The sequence below is a fragment of the Coregonus clupeaformis genome, chromosome 23, assembly GCF_020615455.1.
Source record: "Coregonus clupeaformis isolate EN_2021a chromosome 23, ASM2061545v1, whole genome shotgun sequence".
NCBI classification, from domain to species: domain Eukaryota; kingdom Metazoa; phylum Chordata; class Actinopteri; order Salmoniformes; family Salmonidae; genus Coregonus; species Coregonus clupeaformis.
This window is the reverse complement of record NC_059214.1, coordinates 31,021,346-31,044,945: the sequence shown is the minus strand read 5'-3', so window position 1 is coordinate 31,044,945 and position 23,600 is coordinate 31,021,346. Positions and strand designations below refer to the sequence as shown.

The following is a 23,600-nucleotide window of genomic DNA, read 5'->3' as shown; positions in this document are numbered from 1 at the left end:
TCTTCCACCCATTTTCGTCTCTCTCTAATCACTCTCTCTAGTGGGGGATATTAACGATCCATCGTTACTCCACTTTGCTCCATTAGGAGGTTCCGCCCTGCCCAGTGCTACTCTACACATACACACACAGTCTGTAACCCAGAGAGTGAGAGCAATTAGAGCAGAGAGAGAGAGAGAGAGAGAGAGAGAGAGAGAGAGAGAGAGAGAGAGAGAGAGAGAGAGAGAGAGAGAGAGAGAGAGAGAGAGAGAGAGAGAGAGAGAGAGAGAGAGAGAGAGAGAGAGAGAGAGAGAGAGAGAGAGAGAGAGAGAGAGAGAGAGAGAGAGAGAGAGAGAGAGGTGGGGGGGTGTTTCTAATGTCTATAGATCCTTGGCACCACAGACCTAACTGCTCATACAGGACACACTCCTCAGACTGAACAGCACTCAGACAGAACACAGCAGGGCAGGGAGACAGGGAGGAAAACCCCCTGTGCAGCATATGTTCACCTCTAAACATTACCTGACCTCAGGCCTACCGCAGTCATTCTCTGTGTGTGTCTCCGTTTTGTGTGTTAATTGATGCCCAGAATGTTAGTAGTATGGTTGGTTGGCCATACGGCTCCAGGTGTGTGTGTCCTACCTGGTTGTAACACGCTGATCCCCAGCAGGTTGGACGTCCTGTTGGCCACTTTGTTCCAGGTGTTGTCGTAGTTCCTCCTCCACAGGAGGGCAGAGCACTGATAGGTCCCCGCCTCCCTGCGCCCGGCGCGCGTCACAGACAACCTGAAGTTAGTGTTGGAATGGGAACGGTCCACGGTGGTGCGGGTGCCCAGGCCCAGCAGCTGCTCGCCCCACTGCAGCGTGCCCTCACGGGTAAATGTCACCAGGTCTCGGAACTCGCCTGCCGTGCCACCCTCCCCAGAAGAGCCCGAGCCAGCGGGCATGAAGCGCCAGGTGACGGAGGCAGGCACACGAGGGTTATGGCGGGGCTTCACCAGGCACTGGAGGTCAAACGAGTCGCCAAAGGTCACGCTGGGCGTCCGCGACGACGCCGACACCACAAAGGAGGATTCTGGGAAAACAGGAAGAGATCCGTTATTCCAAACCAACCCCTAGCTCCTATTCCCTAGCTCGTATTCCCTAACTCCTATTCCCTAGGCACCTTACTTATTATTTAATGTTTTACATTTTAGTCATTTAGCAGACTTACAACAGCAATTAGGGTTAAGTGCCTTGCTCAAGGGCACCGACAGATGTTTCACCTAGTCGGCTCTGGGATTCCAACCAGCAGCCTTTTGGTTACTGGCCCAATGCTCTTAACTGCTAGGCTACCCGCCACCCACTTGATGTAGATGTGAAAGGATTGGAGAGGTAAGCAGTGTGGCAGGCCAGGCAGCATAACAGAGGTCATGGTGCTGACAGACTGTGTTGGAGCAACCCTCTACTTTAATACACAGACAAAAGGGGAGTGAAGGAGTAGGGATTGCAAGACTGAGTTGCATTCAGGGAGAGTTGAATAACTTGCCTTTGATCAACAAGTTAGCCGTTAGAATCCATTCACTGTCCTCTGAAACACAACATTATGGAGAGGTTGTATAAATGTGTGTTTGTAGATGATGTACTGAATTTATAGGGTTAATGCTAACACACAGGTCCTCTCTCTCTCATGGTGGGTGGGTGGGGGGAGGATTCTCCTGCTGAGATTAACACTGACAACACTTACCCAGGGAGCACAGGGGCTTAGTTCCAGAGCCTGTGCTGACGGAGCACAGATCGATTTCTCATGACTCCCCGGGGCGGCCAAAGACCAGCAAAGGGAGTGTGTGTGTGTTTGCGTGTGTGTGTGTGTTTGTCTGCGTGTGTGTGTGTGAGTGTGTGTAAGAGCAGAGCTGAAAACCATTGGTGATGCACCACCAGAGAAGGCTCCAGGTAGAGATTTGCTGTAAGAGCTGATGTTCGATCTGCTTGCTCCTCTAGCCAATCCAAACTTTCCTCATTAAGATAACAACAGTCATCCTGGTTCAGATAATAGGGTCAACATAGACCTACACCACACCTCTTAGAGCGAAGAGAAAGAGGAGGGAGAGATTCCCCGGTACTTCACTCCTCCATCAGATATCCCTCTGTAATATCCTTCATTCCAAATGTCGACAAAACAAAATACGCTAGACAAGGTGGGATCTTTTTGTGTCTGTAAAATGAATTATGCAAGAAATGTTGGTGGAAATGCTTTTATGTGCAAATATTGATATAATAACCATAATTTCAACGTAAACTTAGAGTCACGCAATCAGTTGACTGATTTCCTTATATAAACTGTACTTCAGTGAAATTTATATTTTTGTTCAGTATAAGTTATGATGAACTTCACAGGGTGGTGAATGTGCACGGTGATGATCTTGATGCTCCTTTCCAATAAATATCGAGTGTCTTATTCTGGTGACATGATGATCGATTCTTGGCTGCCATTTTACAAATAAAAATAATCTTGCTATTTTGTCCATAATAATCTCATCATGTAGGCTACACCTGCACTGTATCTGCCAGCTGTTGGCTAGAGCGCACATGCTATATAATGCATTTTTTTAAAATGAGAAAACCATCAGTAGAGTTGAAAATGCGATGGAAACCCATTGAATATTTTTTATTCGGTGCATGGAAATATAACCGCAAAAGCTATTTGTATGTGCACTACGTCATCACGCACAGCCTTTTATCCTCAACAAGTCAATTTGATGGAAACACCTCTCTGGTGTGAAAATGTGCATATTGTTTTTATGCGAATTTTAGCAGCCTCAGCCCATAACTATGTTAGACAATAACTCTCCTCTCTCTCTCTCCATCTCCCCCATCTCTCCTCAGCCCTTCCCTCTCTCCCTCAATCTCCCCCATCTCTCCTCAGCCCTTCCCTCTCTCCTTCCATCTCTCCTCAGCCCTTCCCTCTCTCCCTCCATCTCCCCCATCTCTCCTCAACCCTTCCCTCTCTCCCTCCATCTCTGTTCAGCCCTTCTCTCCCTCTCTCCGTCTGTCTATCTTCTTCCATCCATCTCCATCACTGTCGGTCTGTCTGCCTCTGTGACTGGAGAGACAAGTTCACACTGATAATTTATTTCCTATCATATTACCAAATGTGCCTTTCACAGCGAGTGTACTGTAAGTACATGCCTTCCATGTGTGTGTGTCTGCTTGTGTGTGCGTATTTGTTTGTTAGGTCTCAGAGCCTGTCATTATCACAGACCTGCCAACCCAATCACTCATGGGGGCTCTTCAACCAATCAGTTACCAGGATCCCCTGACTACCTAAATGAACACCTTCACCATGGCAATACAACGCACCCTGTCAAACCCCACAGGGCAGGCAGTCAAAGTGGAAAAAGAGGCATCATGATAAAGGGGAATGGAAGGATAGAGGGAGAAACATCTTGAAGACACACGTACACGCTAGGGATGGGTATGGTTATTTGAATATTCGAAGATCCGAACGGATATTAGTATTTGATTACTTGGGACAGTATTCATTTTTGAGAAGAAAAAAAAACATAAGCCTATTTTTGTTTTTGAAATGGCTTGGTCTAAAATGAAATACAATTATGTATGTGACATTGTTACATAGCCTACAAGGATAGACCATTACATTTTACATTTTTATAAAACAACAGTTTTATGACTGTTATATATTTTCTTTACAACCCCTTTTTCTCCCCAATTTCGTGATATCCAATTGCAATCCAATTACGATCTTGTCTCATCGCTACAACTCCCCAATGGGCTCGGGAGAGGCGAAGGTCGAGTCATGCGTCCTCTGAAACATGACCCTCCAAACCGCCCTTTTTAACACCCGCCTGCTTAACCCGGAAGCCAGCTGCACCAATGTGTCGGAGGAAACACCGCTCAACTGACAACCGAAGTCAGCCTGCAGGACCTGGGCCCGCCACAAGGAGTCGCTTGAGCGCGATGAGCCAAGTAAAGCCCCCCCGGCCAAACCCTGCCCTAACCCAGATGACGCTGGGCCAATTGTGCGCCGCCCTATGGGACTCCCGGTCACGGCCGGTTATGACACAGTCTGGGATCGAACCCGGGTCTGTAGTGATGCATCAAGCACTGCGACGCAGTGCCTTAGACCGCTGCATCACTCGGGAGGCCCGTTTTACGACAGTTTTTATGAGTGCAGCCCATAAAAAAGACGCACCGGTAGCCTAAACACGTTTCATACGTGTAGCTTGTTGTTATTGTCGGTCAATCAAAGCGGCACTACAGTCAGAGGCTCCATGTGTAGCAAGTGAAGTGGGAGATTTCTAATCAATGCAAAATGGAATAAAAATGACAGAATTAAGTTGGCTAAATGAGAAGGAGTAGGATACAAACATCAACCAATAGGTAGGCTGTTGTTTCATAAGAATGGAGTTGTTTTAGACGGAGAGCGCAGCAAAATAGCGTCAATTAGCCTTGCTACTTTAGCTAGCTAGCTGGCTAGCTTAGCTGGCTACTGTAGCTTCTTTACAACAATTTGATGCAGTCAAGAAGGGCACTACCTGATGGTATGATAGATAACCTATGACAGCAACAAGTTTGTCTAACTAGCGAGAGTCAGTTTGGCTACTTTCTCCCTCTCTGTCTCCCTCTGTGCCACACACATAGAAACTCACACACTCCAACCCCTGCTCCTCTCTCACCCATCACCACGGCTCTCTCGAGCAAGGGGCCAGGGTTCTAGTCTAGAAGCTTGGGCCAGGGTTCTAGTCTAGAACCTCGGTTTCGACTGCTCCTACAGTTTTGATTCAGTACTGCAGTTTAACTGATGCCCGGCCCAGAAAAATAATTTCCATTGATGGCTACATAGAGAAGTCAGATTTGAAATTCCTAATAAGACATTTTAGTCATCACTTTTGTGGACAAAACATTCATTGAATTATTCAAATAATTGTCGCTGAGGCAGATTTTTTTCCTATCACTCACAGCCGAAGACATTAACATTTTATATTCATCCAATGTCAGCCATGTTTTTGGATGACGTCGTCTCTGCTCGCTCTGCTCCCTGTGCGCACTGAGTGATGTTGGTCTGTATAAACCGGAAACAATCCAGATATAGACGGTCCATGAATCGGCGTATGCGAACGTGAGTAGATAACCTTGAAAACAATGGTCAGACATCTTGGATGCAGTTTCCAGTTCTTATTATACCTCAGTGCTCGAGTTGCGCGAGCAAGTCTCCATTGAAGTTTTACAAAATATATGTTTTTCTGTAAAACATGTATTTCGTCTATCCGGATATCCCAAAAAATATCATGATATGATTAGAATACTGAAATAATTTCAAATACCCCTTCCTAGTACACACAAGCACAAGCGCGCACACACACACACAAGCACAAGCGCACACACACACACACACACACACAGATACAGGCATACTGTACACACAAATAAAAACAAACGTGTCGGAACAATAACAAACCCCAACATCTACAGTTGAAGTCGGAAGTTTACATACACCTTAGCCAAATACATTTAAACTCAGTTTGTCACAATTCCTGACATTTAATCCTAGTAAAAATTCCCTGTCTTAGGTCAGTTAGGATCACCACATTATTTTAAGAATGTGAAATGTCAGAATAATAGTAGAGAGAATGATTTATTGGGTCAGAAGTTTACATACACTCAATTAGTATTTGGTAGCATTGCCTTTAAAATTGTTTAACTTGGGTCAAACAGTTTACAGTTTAGTCATTTAGCAGACGCTCTTATCCAGAGCGACTTACAGTTAGTGCATACATTATTTTATTTTTTCATACAGGCCCCCCCCCCCTGGGAATCAAACCCACAACCCTGGTGTTGCAAACGCCATGCTCTACCAACTGAGCTACATCCCTGCCGGCCATTCCCTCCCCTACCCTGGATGACGCCGCCCCCCCAAACGTTTCGGGTAGCCTTCCACAAGCTTCCCACAATAAGTTGGGTGAATTTTGGCCCATTCCTCCTGACAGAGCTAGTGTAACTGAGACAGGTTTGTAGGCCTCCTTGCTCGCACACGCTTTTTCAGTTCTGCCCACAAATGTTCTATAGGATTGAGGTCAGGGCTTTGTGATGGTCACTCCAATACCTTGCCTTTGTTGTCCTTAAGCCATTTTTCCACAACTTTGGAAGTATGCTTGGAGTCATTGTCCATTTGGAAGACCCATTTGCGACCAAGCTTTAACTTCCTGACTGATGTCTTGAGATGTTGCTTCAATATATCCACATCATTTTCCTTCCTCATGATGCCATCTATTTTGTGAAGTGCACCAGTCCCTCCTGCAGCAAAGCACCCCCACAGCATGATGCTGCCACCCCCGTGTTTCACGGTTGGGATGGTGTTCTTCGGCTTGCAAGCACCCCCTTTTTCCTCCAAACATAACGATGGTCATTATGGCCAAACCGCTCTATTTTTGTTTCATCAGACCAGAGGACATTTCTCCAAAAAGTACGATCTTTGTCCCCATGTGCAGTTGCAAACTGTAGTCTGGCTTTTTTATGGCGGTTTTGTAGCAGTGGCTTCTTCATTGCTGAGCGGCCTTTCAGGTCATGTTGATATAGGACTCGTTTTACTGTGGAAATAGATAATGTTGTACCTGTTTCCTCCAGCATCTTCACAAGGTCCTTTGCTGTTGTTCTGGGATTGATTTGCACTTTTCTCACCAAAATACGTTCATCTCTAGAAGACAGAACACGTCTCCTTCCTGAGTGGTATGATGGCTGCGTGGTCCCATGGTGTTTATACTTGCGTACTATTGTTTGTACAGATGAACGTGGTACCTTCAGGCATTTGGACATTTCTCCCAAGGATGAACCAGACTTGTGGAGGTCTACAATTTATTTTCTGAGGTCTTGGCTGATTTATTTTGATTTTCCCATGTTGTCAAGCAAAGAGGCACTGAGTTTGAAAGTAGGCCTTGAAATACATCCACAGGTACACCTCCAATTGACTCAAATGACATCATTTTCTGGAATTTTCTAAGCTTTTTAAAGGCACAGTCAACTTAGCGTATGTAAACTTCTGACCCACTGGAATTGTGATACAGTGAATTATAAGTTAAATAATCTGTCTGTAAACAATTATTGGAAAAATTACTTGTGTCATGCACAAAGTAGATGTCCTAACCAATTTGCCAAAACTATAGTTTGTTAACAAGTAATTTGTGGAGTGGTTGAAAAACGAGTTTTATGATTCCAACCTAAGTGTATGTAAACTTCCGACTTCAACTGTACATAGTCTACACAATTAATCAGTTACTAAAACACAACAAATGACCAGTTAAAAAGCTGACATCTTGTCTCTCCCTCTACGGCAGGACATAGTTCTGCTGCAGGGCTAATCCCTTCGCTGTGTGTGTGTTGAGCTCTTGGCTCCCCAGTGCCTCAGGCAGTGCTTCGCTCCAGTGCTCTCTCAGTCAGCCTGTTCCAGGGATGTTCAGCTTAACTCAGCACTGACAGAGAAAAGCCTGCCCACTGCTAAACACATTTACAACTGCATTTACATTCTAATAATTCTGGCTAATCTGTGTGTACGCAAGTAGTGGAATGTGTGTCTCAAGTCAAGATTGTGTGTGTGGTGTCCATTGAGCCTAATATCATAAAAAAGGAAAACTACATCTGAAGTCAGAATGGTATGTGTGTGCGTGTGTGTTGGTGAATCCGTTTTTGTGTGTGTGTGCACGTGTGTGTGTGTGTGTGTTGTAGTGGCACAAAACCCCCCCACCAAGGGGTATGTGCCACTACAACAACACACACACACACACACACACACACACACACCAACACACACGCACACCATTCTGACTTCAGATGTAGTTTTCCAACACATGAATAAAGCATGATTTGTTTTCCAGCCCCTAACTGAGCTAGTCATCACAATCTCTTATGGCACAAACTGTTCTTTGTGTGTTCCTGACATCTCCCTGCACACGCTTACCAACTGCCTACACACTGATGGCCTGACGTGTGTGTGTGTGTGTGTGTGTGTGCTCGTTCCAGGGAAAAGCTAAAGAAATGTCTTCACAGCTATGCCCTTGTGTGTATGTGTGTATGAGGATGTGTTCACCTGTTGCAAAAGCTTACAACTTGTCATGACAAAATGGCTTTGATGTGTGTATGTGTGTATGTGTGTGTGTATGTGTGTGTGTATATACTGTACTCTGTGTGTGTGTGTGAGGGTCCCTTGCATAACCTGTGCAATGTTGTGACAGTGATGGTGTGTATCTTCCTGAGTCATGACACCCTGCTACACACACTCACCCACAGTCTTAACAGTGATGGCCTTAGTAGCTGACTTCTCCCCTATCTTCTCCCAGCTTAGCTCTGACTCTGTCCCGGCCTCCACCCACTCTGTGGCTGTGCACCGGTAGAGCCCCTCGTCCCCAGGCAGGGCGTTGTAGAGGGACAGGGTATAGATGTCCTCCTGTACCCTCTCCACCCGGATCTCCCCGTAGCTGGAGCGCTCACGGTACCCAGGGCCTGGTCGGACGGTCCCGTCGCGGTCTACGGAGGCCAGGTCCTGGGGAGGGGTGGAGCCCTTCTTCTCACTCCACTGCCAGGCCACAGAGAGAGGACCCGTGGTGGAGTGGATGGAACACGTCAGCTGGACTACGTCCCCCTCCTGGACCTCCGACGAGTTACTGGACAAAGTCACTGTGATGTTACTCTCTGGTGGAGGGCGAGAGGAGTTGGGAGAGACATAATTCAGAGAGAGAGAGGAGAGAGAGAGAGGAGAGAGGAGGGTGGAGAGAGATAATTCAGAGAGAGAGAGGAGAGAGGGAGGGAGGAGGGTGGAAAAAGATAATTCAGAGAGAGAGAGAAGGAGAGAGAGAGTAGAGAGGGAGGGAGGAGGGTGGAGAGAGACAATTCAGAGAGAGAGAAGGAGAGAGGGAGGGAGGAGGGTGGAGGAATAGGGAGAGGGAGTGAGAGAGAACAAAGAAACAAAATCAGTCAAAATGTATCCAAACCTCTCAGAAATCAAATGTTGATAGGGTTAAAAAAGATATATTAATAATGAAATAATAGAACCAGGCTTCTTATTTTGAAAAATTCCTAGAAGAGGGCACAGTGATGCTGAAACGTTGGTGGTTTACCCAATATATTACTGGGAGCTTGCTTGTGGTTTACCCAATAAATGACTGGGAGCTTGCGACTATTTCTTTTTATAGCCTATGGTATACTCACCGTTAGTCAGCACCTCTACCAACTCTTTGGAGCTAGTACTTGGTAGCACAGCCTTTGGCCAAGAAGGCTTGTAGCCACCAATGAGCTTCCTGCAACTTTCTACTGGCAATTTGACCCACTCTTCAGCAGCAAACTGATCTAATTCTTCGTTTGAGGGATGCCCTCCACCAACTGCTGTTTTTAGATCTAGCCATATGTAGGGCTGTGGCGGTCATAACATTTTGTCAGCTGGTGATTGTCAAGCAAATAACTGCCAGTCTCACGGTAACTGACCGTTAATTAACATAAACACATTTAGCATCTCCTGGCTTCAACGCATAGCCTACAAGCCACTGATGCAGACCTTTGGAACATTTACATTGTAAAAAGTCGAATAAATCCATGTAATATAACCTACACCATCACAATAAATCCATTATTTATTTTAGACAGGTCTAAAGAAACATTTCAGAAGGATAGAAGAGCATACTATGAGTTGTCCTTATGTTAGGCTTTCTCACAGCCTACAAGTGAAGACAGACATATCGGGGACACAACTGCGCGCGTCCTTATCCAATTCCGAGGCACATATTGAAGATATTGGAAGAACCTTCCACATTTACTTTTGGTCAGCCAACAAGATGAGTAGGCCTAACGAACAGCACTAGCCTATGTCAATCTACTATCCCCCATAGTACAAAAGTTGACATATTCTATTGGTCAACTTGTCCTTCTGTGCGAGAAATAAATATTCCAAACATACTCTGGGGCAGTTGTGGGATGCAATAGATCCCAAATTAATACATCCACCAGCCGATGCTTGGCATTGCACATGGTGATCTTAGGCTTGTGTGCGGCTGCTCGGCCATGGAAACCCATTTCATGAAGCTCCCGACAAACAGTTATTGTGCTGACGTTGCTTCCAGAGGCAGTTTGGAACTCGGCAGTGAGTGTTGCAACCGAGGACATACGATTTTTACGCGCTGAGCTTCAGCACTCGGCGGTCCCGTTCTGTGAGCTTGTGTGGCCTACCACTTTGCGGCTGAGCCGTTGTTGCTCCTAGACGTTTCCTCTTCACAATAACAGCACTTACAGTTGATCGGCGCAGCTCTACCAGGGTAGAAATTTGATGAACTGACTTGTTGGAAAGGTGGCATCCTATGACGGTGCCACGTTGAAAGTCACTGAGCTCTTCAGTAAGGCTATTCTACTGCCAATGTTTGTCTATGGAGAATGCATGGCTGTATGCTCGATTTTAAACCTGTCAGCAACAGCTGTGGCTGAAATAGCCGAATACACAAATTTGAAGGGGTGTCCACATACTTTTGTATATATAGCGTATGTATGTATGACACAGCAGCATGTGTGTCTCTGGAGATGATCACTCTACTCTAGCCTAGGGGCACCTGAGAGAGAGAGAGACTGTCAGACACACACAGACCCCAGTGGACTTAGCAGATCCCACTTCTGACACCAAATGTAACGCAGCATCTACCCCCGGTCCACCCGGGGCTTAGGGGCCGGCTCTGAGATCACACAGCTCAGCGTCTGAGGGATTCCGCCTCAGAAGAAAGTGCTAGAAGGATAAAAGTGTTCAGCCCCTGTACTTTAAAAAAGCCCCGCTCGCTCTCTCCTTCTCGCATCACATCAGCGCCTTTCACACACGGCAGAGCCTGGTGGAGCGCTGCCCGGCCAAAACACCCCCTTAACCTCGGGGTGATGGGCTTAGTCTCCAGAGACACAGGGAAGGCTTCTTTCCCTCTCCCTCGCTCTCCCTCTCTCTCCCTCGTTCTCTCCATTTTGTTCTCTCTGCCGTCAGTCAGAGGTTTTCTCAGAGCTAACCACCCCTCCTAACAAGCTCTTGGGAGAATACAGAATGAAGCGCCTTTCACACTTAAATGAACAAAGGGAAGGCCTCCATCCCTTTCTCTTTCTTCCTCTGTCTTTTGATTTCACCCCAGGTTTTTACGGTGTTAAATACATTATACATTCTCTCCGTCTCTCAGCTCTAAGTGTCAATGTGCGTGAACATCACATATGATTAAGCAGGCAGAGGGCAGCTTCTCTCCTCTTCAAACCTGCCTGTTTTTCTCAGTCTCTCTTTAAATCTCAGATTTGTTTCTTCTTTTTATGTCTCCCACTTGTAACTTCTCTCCCCCATCTCCCTTTCTGAACTTCATTGGTCTCTTTACACCTCTGTATTTTCGCTGTGTGTGTTTTTCCTCTCTCCTTCTCTTCAATCCCCTCTATCTCTGTTCCTTTCTCTCTGTATGTCTCTCTTTCTCTACTGCCCCTCTCTGTGTTTGTAATTCATAGCAGCGCTTCAAGACCCCTCTCCCCTGCAAGGTAAACTCATCCATCAGGACCGATTTGTCAGCACTGTTTACAGCTCTCTGTTCCCTCTGCCTGCCCTCCCGCTCTCACCCCTCTCTAACCCATATACTCCCCCCATCACCCATCGCCCCAATTAGGGCCACACAGAGGCCACTGTCTAATTAGCCCAGATACAAGCAGTGGTAACTAGAGGTAGGTGCGTCGGGGGTGTTGTCTGTATAGGGGAGTCACCCTGACCCCATACCCTTACCCCTCTACTCCCCGGTCCATTAAGATCTCCCTCCCTGCTGTAACCATGGTTATTACACTGTAAAAACTCCATAAAATGCTTTTATAGAACATTAAACCTCTGTTAGGGAAACCAAAGGTCTCATTAGGGAGCATCTTGGGGATTACTGGAGCCATGTGGGGGCCAGAGGGGCTTTGTTTTGGGACAGTTTTGGGTGGGAGTGGGGTGAGGTGGGGGGGGTGCTTGCTTAAAGGAGTAGTTCACTATTTCACAACTTGATGTTAGATGGTCCCTCACCCTGAAAGTAATCTATGGGCCAAGAGAAAACTGTAATCTATGGTTCAGCCACTACAAACTTCAGTTAACCGTAGCTACCACAAGCTAACAACCAATTTAAGTGATGGAGGCATGTGAGCATGTTTTAAAAAATTATGTCCAAATCACCTGAAATCAATTCAAATCAACTCCATATTTGGTTTGATGTTATTTAAAGATCATTTGGCCATAACAACAAAAAATACATGCTCACATGCCCCCATTACTTCCATTGATTGTTAGGTTGTGGTGGCTAAAGTTAGCTGAAGTTTGTAGTGGCTGTTTAAAGAAAACTGAACCATAGAAGCATTTCACTACATTTCGCTACACCCACAATAACACCTGCTAAATATGTGTATTTGACCAATAACATTTGATTTGATTTGATTACAGTTTATCCTGGTCCATCGACTACTTTCAGGGTGAGGAACCATCTGACATCAAGTTGTAAAATAGTGAACTACTCCTTTAAGGTCAGGATATTTAGGATGAGTTGGGGTGTGTTGTTATTGTGTTTTTTTAGGATTCAAGACCAGCCCTTAGAAAGAGAGAGTGAGCGAAAGAGTGAGGGATAGAGAGAAGGGAGGGTGCTGTAGAGGGGCTATAGAGCTGCAGACCAGAGGGGAGCTACTTCACTAGTAGACAGATAGGCTAGAAAGAGAGAGGAAGAGAACATTGGGCACTGAGGTTTTTGGGGGGTTGTATTAGCTTGTGCTCCAGCACACCCCTAGCGGCCACCCCTCTGAAAGCCCAGCTGAGTCCCTCAGCCCCAGCAGAACACAGTAATTTAGCCCAGGGATCCATTAGTGGGCCCTGGAGAGGTAGGCCCCATTCTCTCTCCCTCTCTCCCTTTCCACACTCTCATTTCACGCCTGTTAGCTCAGCCTCCTCCATCCTCCTCTCCAGCTTTCTCCATTATCCAAGCTAGCAGCTCTCGCTCGCAGCCCCGAGCTGAGGGAATGTGAAGGACCATAATACTGCATTACCAAACTTTAGCAATCCACTGACACAGAAAATAATGGTATAATAAAGAATGCCTTTATTCTTAGTTTGACTCAGGATCTGCTGTTCTCTGGGAAGAGCGGTATCTGACCTCCGAGAGACAGAGGGGACACTGGGAGAATACATCATGCATATCATTAAAAAGGAATACTAATATCAAAGGGCCAATGAGATGCTGTTTAACTTAGGGGTTTTCTTTTTTTGCCGAGGGACCCCCTGCCCAGGCAAACCGGCGACCCAGGGACCCCCATCATGTTATCAAAAAAGAAAAAAAGGTATTGTCTTGTCTTATCATCAGGTGAATGATAATGGCAAGTTGAAGTAATCAACATTTATAAATGAATAGATTTGGCAGACAGTTTCATTATTTTGACCTCCGCACAGTTCATTGGAAGAGGAAGTGTAAACTAACATAGTCTATTAGCTAGAAAGGTATCTTGGCGGCAAAGAGAACATTTTCGATTCTCCCTGAAGGTATAGCTTTTATTTAATTGTTAGTTCTCAAAGATGGTATTATTAAAATATATATTTCTGCATGCTTTCTCTCTGGTTTTGGTCTTTTAAGTTGACACATACTGCTTTTACATCCCGGAAATTACCACTCTATACAGAAAAAAAACTGTAATTAGCTCCAATGACTGCAATGTCCTCCTATGACTGCAATTTCCGAGAATTTGGCAATGAAGCCATTTATATACTTCCACAGTCACTGCGCTAATGCTAATTAGCATTGGCTTGTGAAACTACCTCTAACTTCCTTTATACTGGACGCAGAGACATACAAACGTTATCCAGCTAGCAATATTCATAAAATATAAATTTTTCACATAAAACACACCCCCCCAAAAAAGGTTTTTAACAATTTCGTAGACCCCCTGCACAACCTCAGCGGACCCAGGTTTGAAAACCTCTGGTTTAACTGACCGAGTGGCCAATGGGAGGCCTCGTTACTAACCCAGCGGCCAATAGGGTGCCGTGTTGATACTCACTGATAGGCTGGACGGTGATCTGGACGTTGCGTGACCTCTTGCTCCGGTCTATAAAGTCCCCGGTGGGTGTCTTCTCCCTCTCTGTGACCCTACAGATGTATTTCCCAGCATCCTCTGGTCGGAGGCGCTGCAGCTTAAGCAGGTGCACAGCGGGGCTCTCCTTGCGCACGGTCATGTGACCAGCGGCCTCGCGCGACACATAGTCGGGTCCCAGGACGGGCACAGCGCTGGGCCCTATCACGGCCACTGGCGAGCTGCTGAACACCCACGACACCGAGAAGAAGCGCTCGGGCACGCTCTGGGCATCGATGGTGCAGCGTAGCTCCAGCGGCTCGCCCGCCGTGAAGGACCGCCGCTCCGTGCTCACCTGGATAGAGAAGTCCCTATCTGGGGGTGGGAGTGGGGAATAAAAGAGAGAGAGATAAAATGAGTTGCAAAGCAGTTGAAGCAGTTGAGCTCCTCCCGTCTCCAGAGAGCACAATGTGTCAACACATCTTTATACTCCAGTCCCTAATCAAAAGAGAAATATGTTAATGGATGGGGGGTTTACACAAGGAGTCAACTATGCCCACAGTAAAGCACTGCTCCTCCAGCCTCCTCCTCTCCTCCTCCTTCTCTCCCCTTGGTTTCCCCACCAAGACAAAAACACAGCCAATTAAGATTCTCTCCAGCAGACGAAAAAAGCCTTGCCGCTCCACTCCCCTCCCCTCCCTCGCTCTTCCTGCGCTGTTTGAGACAGAAGAGAGAGGAGATGGAGCAAATATTGTTAGCGCAGCCTTCACTGCCTACACCTCTTTGACTGGGCTCCCAATTACAGATGCACTCCACATACGGCGGCACTAGCTTTTTATTTACAGTATTCATTTCCACATGATGAGTGGCGGTGGGCTCTGTGCATCTCTCCCTCTCCGCTCCTCTCTGCCTGGCTCACTCAGAGAGGTGCTAGCCCCCGGCTGTAATAAAGACTTTAAACAGACTTGTGGAAAAGTTCAGACTGCTGTTTGCCTGGGTATGGTTCCTTATGTTGGTAAGTGTTATGGGAATAGGGGAGGGGGCGACTGTTCAAAATCAAATGTTATTCGTCACATGCTTCGTAAACAACAGGTGTAATGCTTACTTACGGGCCCTTCCCAACAATGCAGAGACAAAAAGAATAGAGCTATAATAGAAAATAAAATAATAAATACACAATGAGTAATGATAACTTGGCTATATACACAGGGTACCAGTACAGAGTTGATGTGCAGGGGTACGAGGTAATTGAGGTAGATATGTACATATAACTAGGAATAAAGTGACAGATAGTAAACAGTAGCAGCAGGATATGTGATGAGTCAAAAACGTTAGTGCAAAAAGGGTCAATGCAGATAGTCTGGGTAGCTATTTGGTTAACTATGTAGCAGTCTTATGGCTTTGGGGTAGTTGGGGGGACTGTTTACACACACACATAGTGAGCTTTCATACTGGACGCTTGTCTGTAAATAACACTGAGCCTAATAGCTAACAGTCTGGCACTAACTGGACAGATACACGCATACTTACACACAGACACACACACGCATATTGCATCCCCCTCCTAACACACACACACACACACACACACACAGCTCATCACTAATAGAGTGGAAAGCAGATGCCAAAACAAAGGCCAGTGGCGATCTGGCCCTCGCTGACCAATGAAGCGGCAGTATATTGCATTGTGAAATCAGAGCTGGGCTGACTGTAAACTCAAGGAACTGTGACCTGCTTTATAAGGACACTGCCTCAACTTAGAGTTTAACAACAAACACAGCCATGGGAGACTAGGTCGTATTCACTAGGCACGAAACTGAAGCAAACAGGCCGAAATGGGGAGGTACTATCTCAACTTGTCCAATAAGAAATACTTGTTAACGTTTTCCTTGGCACAAGTGTTTGAAACGTTTTGCTATGATGGGTCCTAATGAATACATCCTAAACTGTGTCAGGGAAATGTTGAGGGGTGAGAGACACAGAGAAAGAGAGGAGCTAATAGTGGAGACATGTACCCGTCAATGTTTGGAACAAATTAAACATGTAAAGAAAGTGAGAGAACATAGACAATCAGATGCAGAGAGGGAGAGAGGGAGAGAGAGAGAGACATTTGAAATGTCTTTATTCTTTTGAAACTTCTGAGTGTAATGTTTACTGTTAATATTTATTGTTTATTTCACTTTTGTTTACTATCTACTTCACTTGCTTTGGCAATGTTAACACACGTTTCCCATGCCAATAAAGCCCTTAAATTGAAATTGAAATTGAATTGAAATTGAAATTGAAATTGAATTGAATTGAGAGAGAAGAAAACAAGTAGAGAGAGGACTTAAATGCAGGAGTTAGGGAGTGAGAGAGTTGGGAAAAGAGACAGGGAGCAAAGGGGAGAGATGGTTTTAGAGCGAGAAAGGTAACATGAGGGATGTAAAGAGGAGTGAGGTCGAGAGATGGAAAGAGAAGGAGAGGTCCATTAGGATTCTGTCCATGTCTGGCCTCTCCTCTCTGTCTGTGGGTGATTAGCCAGTGATGGGGCTGTCTCTGGATCCTCTCTCTCTCTTCAATACACACAGCCTAATGAAGGAGCCATACACACACACACACACACATCCTGATCTACACCCTTTGTCACACTACAACACTCCCATCCATTATAGATTATAAGAGAGAGAGAGAGGGTGAACAGAGAGAGAAGAGAGGGGGTGTAAGAGGCAGAGCTTTTTGTGCCTCTCCTGGCTGACTTAACACTCTTCTGAGACACAGAGACCCTTCATATCCAACATCCTCTGATCACCATCTGGGGCAGCATCAACCACCGGAGGTTCAGAGAGTTCACTGCTCACAGGAGGAAAACAAAAATGTTTCCATTGTTGCAAATGCTTAAGAATCAATGAATAATTCCACCGCCATTCTGCTAATAATCAGTCATCATAATAGATCTACTGGAATAGTGTTCCTGGAACTGTAGAAACACACCATTGTTCTATAGCGTACAGTAGCCCTGTATTTAATGGTGTGTGTTTCAGTGTGTGTGTGTGTGTTTCTGTGTGTGTGTTTCAGTGTGTGTGTGTTTCAGTGTGTGTGTGTGTGTGTGTTTCAGTGTGTGTGTGTGTGTGTGTGTGTGTGTTTCAGTATGTGTGTGTGTTTCAGTATGTGTGTGTGTGTGTGTTTCAGTATGTGTGTGTGTTTCAGTATGTGTGTGTGTGTGTGTTTCAGTATGTGTGTGTGTTTCAGTATGTGTGTGTGTGTGTGTGTGTGTGTGTGTGTGTGTTTCAGTGTGTGTGTGTGTGTGTGTGTGTGTGTGTTTCAGTATGTGTGTGTGTTTCAGTATGTGTGTGTGTGTGTGTTTCAGTATGTGTGTGTGTGTGTGTGTGTGTGTGTTGTGTGTTTCAGTGTGTGTGTGTGTGGCTAAGACTGCTCTTGTTCCCGGTCTGCTGGGTTGGAGAGGTCGACAGCTTATTATCAGATCATTATAACAAGAAGCCACACCTCTCCCTAGGGCTGTGACGGTAATTGGATAACAGTGACACTGACGGTTTTGGATGAAGACCGTCATGAAAATAGAACCGTTTTTTATTTATTTTTATTTTTTAAATAAAATGTTTTATCAACTTAATTTTATTATAGATATACTTTACCCAAAACGGGAGTGTTAACTATTGATTATATGGTATTGTTTTGCTAACTTAGTCTGTCTATTAAACTGTATACATCTCCTCTTCTTTCCAACTATCTGTTGATGCGCAATCAGCAAATCCACTATATGCGTGAATAGGAGAGAATTGAAGGTCAATTCAGTTCATTGAAGAGGGGAAGGGGTGGGGTGAAAAGTGGGAACTTATTGATTACTTTATAATGAATGTATATGTTGGGGTCAATGGAGGGTGGATAAGAACTAGGTGTATGGAAAGTTAATCAGTGGATCATATGGAGGGAGGCAGAGGGCAACAGTCTGGTTTCAGTCACTGATAAGGTAGGCCAGCCGTTGATTAGGGAGGAGTGAGGAATTCGGCCTGAGGTCAGGTCAGATGAAGTGAGGAGGAACAGTCCTATCACACACATATACTTGCATACCCACAAAGGTTCTAGCAGGAGGCGGTGCCATGACTATACCAGTGAGAGGAACCAATTCAGTTTCTGATTAGCAACAGTCAGGAACTGAATTGTTGGCTATCTAGATATGCGAGGTGACTCCTCCTAGTAGGAGGGTATAAATATATGTGCTTGTGTAAACATGTCTTTGTCTTTGCAGCCGTTTGACCCAGTGGGTGAATAAACTTGGTTTAATCTTTTCCTTGTCATCCATTTCAGTTTTTACTCTGTCTGTTTAGAACCTAACAATGGATAGCCTCTGACCTTCACCTCTGACCTTTTTCATCGAATCTCCGAGCTGACAAGGTAAAAATCTGTTGTTTCGCCCCTGAGCAAGGCAGTTAACCAATTGTTCCCCGGGCGCCGAAGACGTGGATATCGATTAAGGCAGCCCTCCACACCTCTCTGATTCAGAGGGGTTGGGTTAAATGCCCAATACATTTCAGTTGAATGCATTCAGTTGTACAACTGACTAGATATCCCCCTTTCCTTTTCCATTTCTCTTTTTTCATTGTTACAGTACATCAGAGGAGTGAGGTGAAAAAGATGTCTCTCATTGCATAAAAAAAACGTTACATCGCCTATTTGGGCACATTTCGATTTCAAACATAACGACGATGGAGAACCAGATGACTTGGACCAGCCTGCTTGCAGAATATGTGCAAAACCCATAGGCTACCTACTAAGAATTCCAGCACCACAAACGGGACACTGATAAGTGGCGAGCACTGACAGACAGTGTAACTCGTTACGTAGTCATAGGAATGGTGCTCTTCAGAACGGTGGAGAAACCCACCTTCATAGATATGCTCTGGAAATTTGACAGACTATACAAGTTACCGGGGAGAAAGTATTTCTCTCAAACAGCGGCCCCTACCTTGTTCAACAAGGTGAAGGGGGAGGTTCAAACAGAGCTAAAGGACGTCCATTTTTTTACACTGACCACGGACATGTGGTCAAGTGTAAATATGACTCCTTAAATGAGCCTGACAGTGCACTATCTCACGAAAGACTGGACACTGAAATCCTGCTGTTTGGAAACAACCTACACAGCCGGAATCCTACACAGCCGACTACCTGGCCGAAGCCCTGTGTTGGGGATTGCTTGACTGGGCCCTTGACGAAAATAAACTGTCCTGTATCACCACACACAACTGGGCCAACATTGTGGCTGAAGTGAGGCAACTGAACTGGCCTTGGCAAAAAAAAAAAAGTTTATGCAGCTAATCTCTCCAGTCATATAAAGTGGAGTAGAATTGCATGAAATGTTTTCATAAAAGGCCACATTTTTCCTGTGTAAAGAAAGGAGAAGCAACATATCTGATATTGCATAGCCTAGGCCTATACTCTACCACGCGCTGCATTTAACAGTCTTTTTTGCAAACAGTGATTGGGTTATATTATTAAACTAAATTATGACTATCCAATTTACTAATGACATTAGGAATAGTCATCTATCTTACATAAGTATGCAAATGTGATGATGCACGGAATGCTTTATATTTTTTATAATATAATATAATAATAATATGCCATTTCGCAGACGCTTTTATCCAAAGCGACTTACAGTCATGCGTGCATACATTTTTTTTGTGTATGGGTGGTCCCGGGGTTCGAACCCACTACCTTGGCGTTACAAGCGCCGTGCTCTACCAGCTGAGCTACAGAGGACCATGAAAATGTGCTTCCCCAAACTTGAGACTCACGCGCCTAAGAGCAAGACAGTTAGGCCTAAATGCGCTAATGTTGTTCCTTTGCTTAGTGGGAGATTGTGATCTGCATTCAAAAAGAGTGTGTGTGTGTGTGTGTGTGTGTGTGTGTATGTGTGTGACTCACACTCCCATCTCCCCCTACTCACCAATGGGCTGTATCCGTAGCTGGGTCTTCTCGGCCTGCTTGCGGGTCATGGTGAACCAGCTGCGGTCGGGGTCCTGGATCCACGCTGCAGCCTGGCAGTAGAGAAGACCCTGGTCAGCAGGCTGCAGCCGGTGGATAGTCAGCCTGTAGGATGTAGCGCTGGTCTTATCCAGCCTCAGGTCTCCTGCAGTCATCCTCTGTTTGTAAGGCCCACCGGCCCGGAGGACAAAGTCCCGGGACAGGGTGAGGATCTCCTGGGGCGACACAGTAGCGTCCTCAGGGGAACGCAGGTACCAACCAACAGACAGGTGTGTGTGCTGCTCTGTCGCCCGGGAAACCTCGCAGCTGAGCTGGAGCGTGTCACCCTCCACCTGGGAGAGGGTCTGTGTCGGCGCGGTGACAGCGAGGGAGTCGGGGATGACTGCAGGAGGAGAAGAGGAAGAACAGAGAAGAGATGAGTGTCACATCGGTGGTTCTGTGGCATGCGATGGCTCACAGGTGGAGCACATCGTTTGGTTGGCGCATGGATCAGAGTTGTGGCTTTCATTCCTACATTTACATATTTCAACTTTAAGTGGCTTTATATGAAAGCATCTGCTATATGACCTTATTGTTGTTATATTTCTATTACATCAGTTGACACCTTCCCCTAGCGTATAGCATAACCCTCTCAGACATACAGGGCATGCACGTACGCACACACACAGTGTTCAACCAGCCAGGGTACGTTCTCCTAAATGACAGCCTAACACTGTGAAGCCTCAGACGGAGCTTTTCCCTGTAGGTGGACCAGATCACACACTCCAAATATACAGACAATGTATTTGGAATGAGAACACATTTCAGAATGAGCTACTACGTATAGCTGACAACAGAAAGAATCAAACTCTTCCGGTTAAGAACAGAGAGTAAAGGAGGGAGAGGAGACAGAGACATGACAGGTTTAGGAGGGAGAAGTGGTAAAACCCTCTATACATCTCCAGAAATTGCTCTGGAGACAGGGCTCGGTGGGCGGCAGGATTATTCTGGGATGGAAGACTATGACATGTCCCAGCAGCAGGGTGTGTGTGTGTTTCTCTCAATTGACCTGTGAAGCTTAACACTGTAATATCATATTTTATAACTTAGCTATGTTGGCATTTTTTATGGGCAGTTTTTGGATCGCGTAAACAACAACAATAATTATGTGATGGCGGTGATGCAGGGTTGTTTCAAACAAAACAAATCTACAAGTGTGTTTGCTCTAGTTCCTCAACGGCACAGCTAGGAGAGCTCAAAAAAGCACCTTATAGTTGAAGACTGAGTCAAAAGTGCATTGAAATTACTTTGGAGAGTTGTGTGGCCACTTAGAGACACCAGTTAGTCCTCTCACTTGTCATTTTTTTGTCTTATGTTGCACCTACCCCACATTCTCCAGGAATATTCTTATGTTGCACCTACCCCATATTCTCCAGGAATATTCTTATCATGTTACTGAATGTATCAAGAGTATTTTCAGATTGTGTTATCAACAAATGTGGCAAAAAGTACAGAACATGCCAAATGCACATAAAATCAACAAGTGTAATGTTTGGATTCAGTCTTGTGTCAGGTGAACTGTTGTGTCCTCAACTTTGGTCTAATAATTTTCCCATAATCTCCAAAGTGTTCCCTTTCAAGTTCTACCATGCTGATGCATTTCATATTTATTTTGTAAGAAACATTTCAATTTAGCCCTATCCATATAGCCAATTCCCACGAGTGTAACGGGTTAATACATCCTATCTGAATGTCTGTCAGTTGGATTCATATCCTGTTTAGGTTATATTATCTCAGTGGGAAATGGCTAATCTAACCGGTCAGGAGCAGTGGGGACTGTGATGTGGTTTAGATCTAATGACAGAGACCACAGCGAAGACAAACAAACACACACATACACACACAGCCTCAAAGTGTATAAAGACATCAGTGTATAAGACACAATGGGTAGCAGCAGCAGCAGTCATCCTTTTAGCTGGCCTGGACAAATGAATGGAGGATGGAATAATGCAGGGCCTGGGAGTAGGCTTTCCAGTAATTCAGTGTGGTATTGTCAAGCCCTGGTTAAGATGCTTGGCTATTCAAGGGCTTTGTCAAGATGTATGGTATTGGAGTGCATTGTGCACCAGGCGCATGGTATTGAAGTGCTCTGTAGATTTTAAGCATTGTAATTGTTGAGATGTCACATGGGCTAGTTTCAAGCCTGGAGGTATCCATCTATCCTGAAGTTATCCTGGTATGACTGAGCACAGATGCTAAAAACAGCTTGATCTCTCTCGCTTTGTACGAGTGTGTGTCTGCGTGTGTGTGTGTGTGTTTGTGCGCGTGTGTATGTATGTGTGTGTGTGTGTGTGTGTGTGTGTAGATTGCGATTCAGAGACATATCAGGAACAATAGAGACAGCCACCACTAATGAAATGAGGGAACAAAGATGGAGAGATCAGAGAAAAGATATAGAAGAGTGGGAGGATCTCTGTTCAACATCAGGTTACTGCAGTTTATCAAGGCACTGGGAAGAATAACACAACATGAGAGAGAGACAGATGAAAAACGACAGGAAATACAGTAATTAGTTTGATTTCAATCCCACTGAAATAGTGGCTACGTAGGCTCCGGAAATGGAATGGAATATTTACCATGCTAGTATCCAGATTTGGGTTATATTGAACTGAAATGACTTGGAATTAAACTGAAATATGTTGAAATTGACCTGAATTAACAATTAATTAGTTATAGTATAAAATAAATAGAGCCCACACACTCAAAAGCTTCACCACTGGTTATACAGTCATAACATAGTATATACACTGAGTGTACAAAACATTAAGAACATCTGCTCTTTCCATGACAGACTGACCAGGTGAAAGCTATGATCCCTTATTGATGCCACTTCAATCAGTGTAGATGAAGGGGCGTAGACAGGTTAAAGAAGGATTTTTAAGCCTTGAGAAAATTGAGACATGGACTGTGTATGTGTGCCATTCAGAGGGTGAATGGGCAAGACAAAAGATGTAAGTGCCTTTGAACGGGGTATGATAGTAGGTGTCAGGTGCATCGGTTTGTGTCAAGAACTGCAACGCTGCTAGGTTCACACGCTCAACAGTTTCCTGTGTGTATCAAGAACGGTCCACCACCCAAAGGGCATCCATCCAACTGTGGAAAGCATTGGAGTCAACATGGGCCAGCATCCCTATAGAACGCTTTCGAAACCTTGTAGAGTCCATGCCCCGACGAATTGAGGCTGTTCTGAGGTCAAAAGGGGGGTGCAACTCAATATTAGTGTTTTATACAAATAAATATTATTGTTCTTGTGTTGCCCTTTTCAACTTAAATATGTAGAGACTGCCTTAATTGGTGCTTGTCTTATGTCTATCAATATGGGTCTGGTACACTTCCGGTGAAATTACTTGATGAAGATCCTTGCAGGATAGAAATGTTGTGTGTTTATTAATAAAGGTTAGTGACGGTGTGGGCTCTATTTCTTTTATACCAACTTTTTTCACCCCACTAAAGGATGTGTGTTTGATCACACTTTACTATTAAATAAGTTATAGGCAATCCCTGTCACTAAGGGGAACGTCTTTTATGAAGTCTCTGAACGA

The 23,600-nt window shown here is 45.1% G+C and overlaps 1 protein-coding gene across 2 annotated transcripts in view; it reads right to left on the bottom strand.

The window, feature by feature from the left end:
• Nucleotides 1-23,600, bottom strand: part of LOC121536856 (immunoglobulin superfamily member 3-like) — a 143,228-nt gene that overhangs the window by 32,383 nt on the left and 87,245 nt on the right. For both annotated transcript variants that reach the window (XM_041844455.2, XM_041844456.1), the window contains 4 exons: nucleotides 19,982-20,401; nucleotides 14,023-14,409; nucleotides 8,251-8,658; nucleotides 620-1,051 (listed from right to left, as the gene is read on the bottom strand). In XM_041844455.2, coding sequence (XP_041700389.1) covers nucleotides 620-1,051; nucleotides 8,251-8,658; nucleotides 14,023-14,409; nucleotides 19,982-20,401 — 1,647 coding nt within the window. The remainder of the gene's footprint in view (nucleotides 1-619; nucleotides 1,052-8,250; nucleotides 8,659-14,022; nucleotides 14,410-19,981; nucleotides 20,402-23,600) is intronic.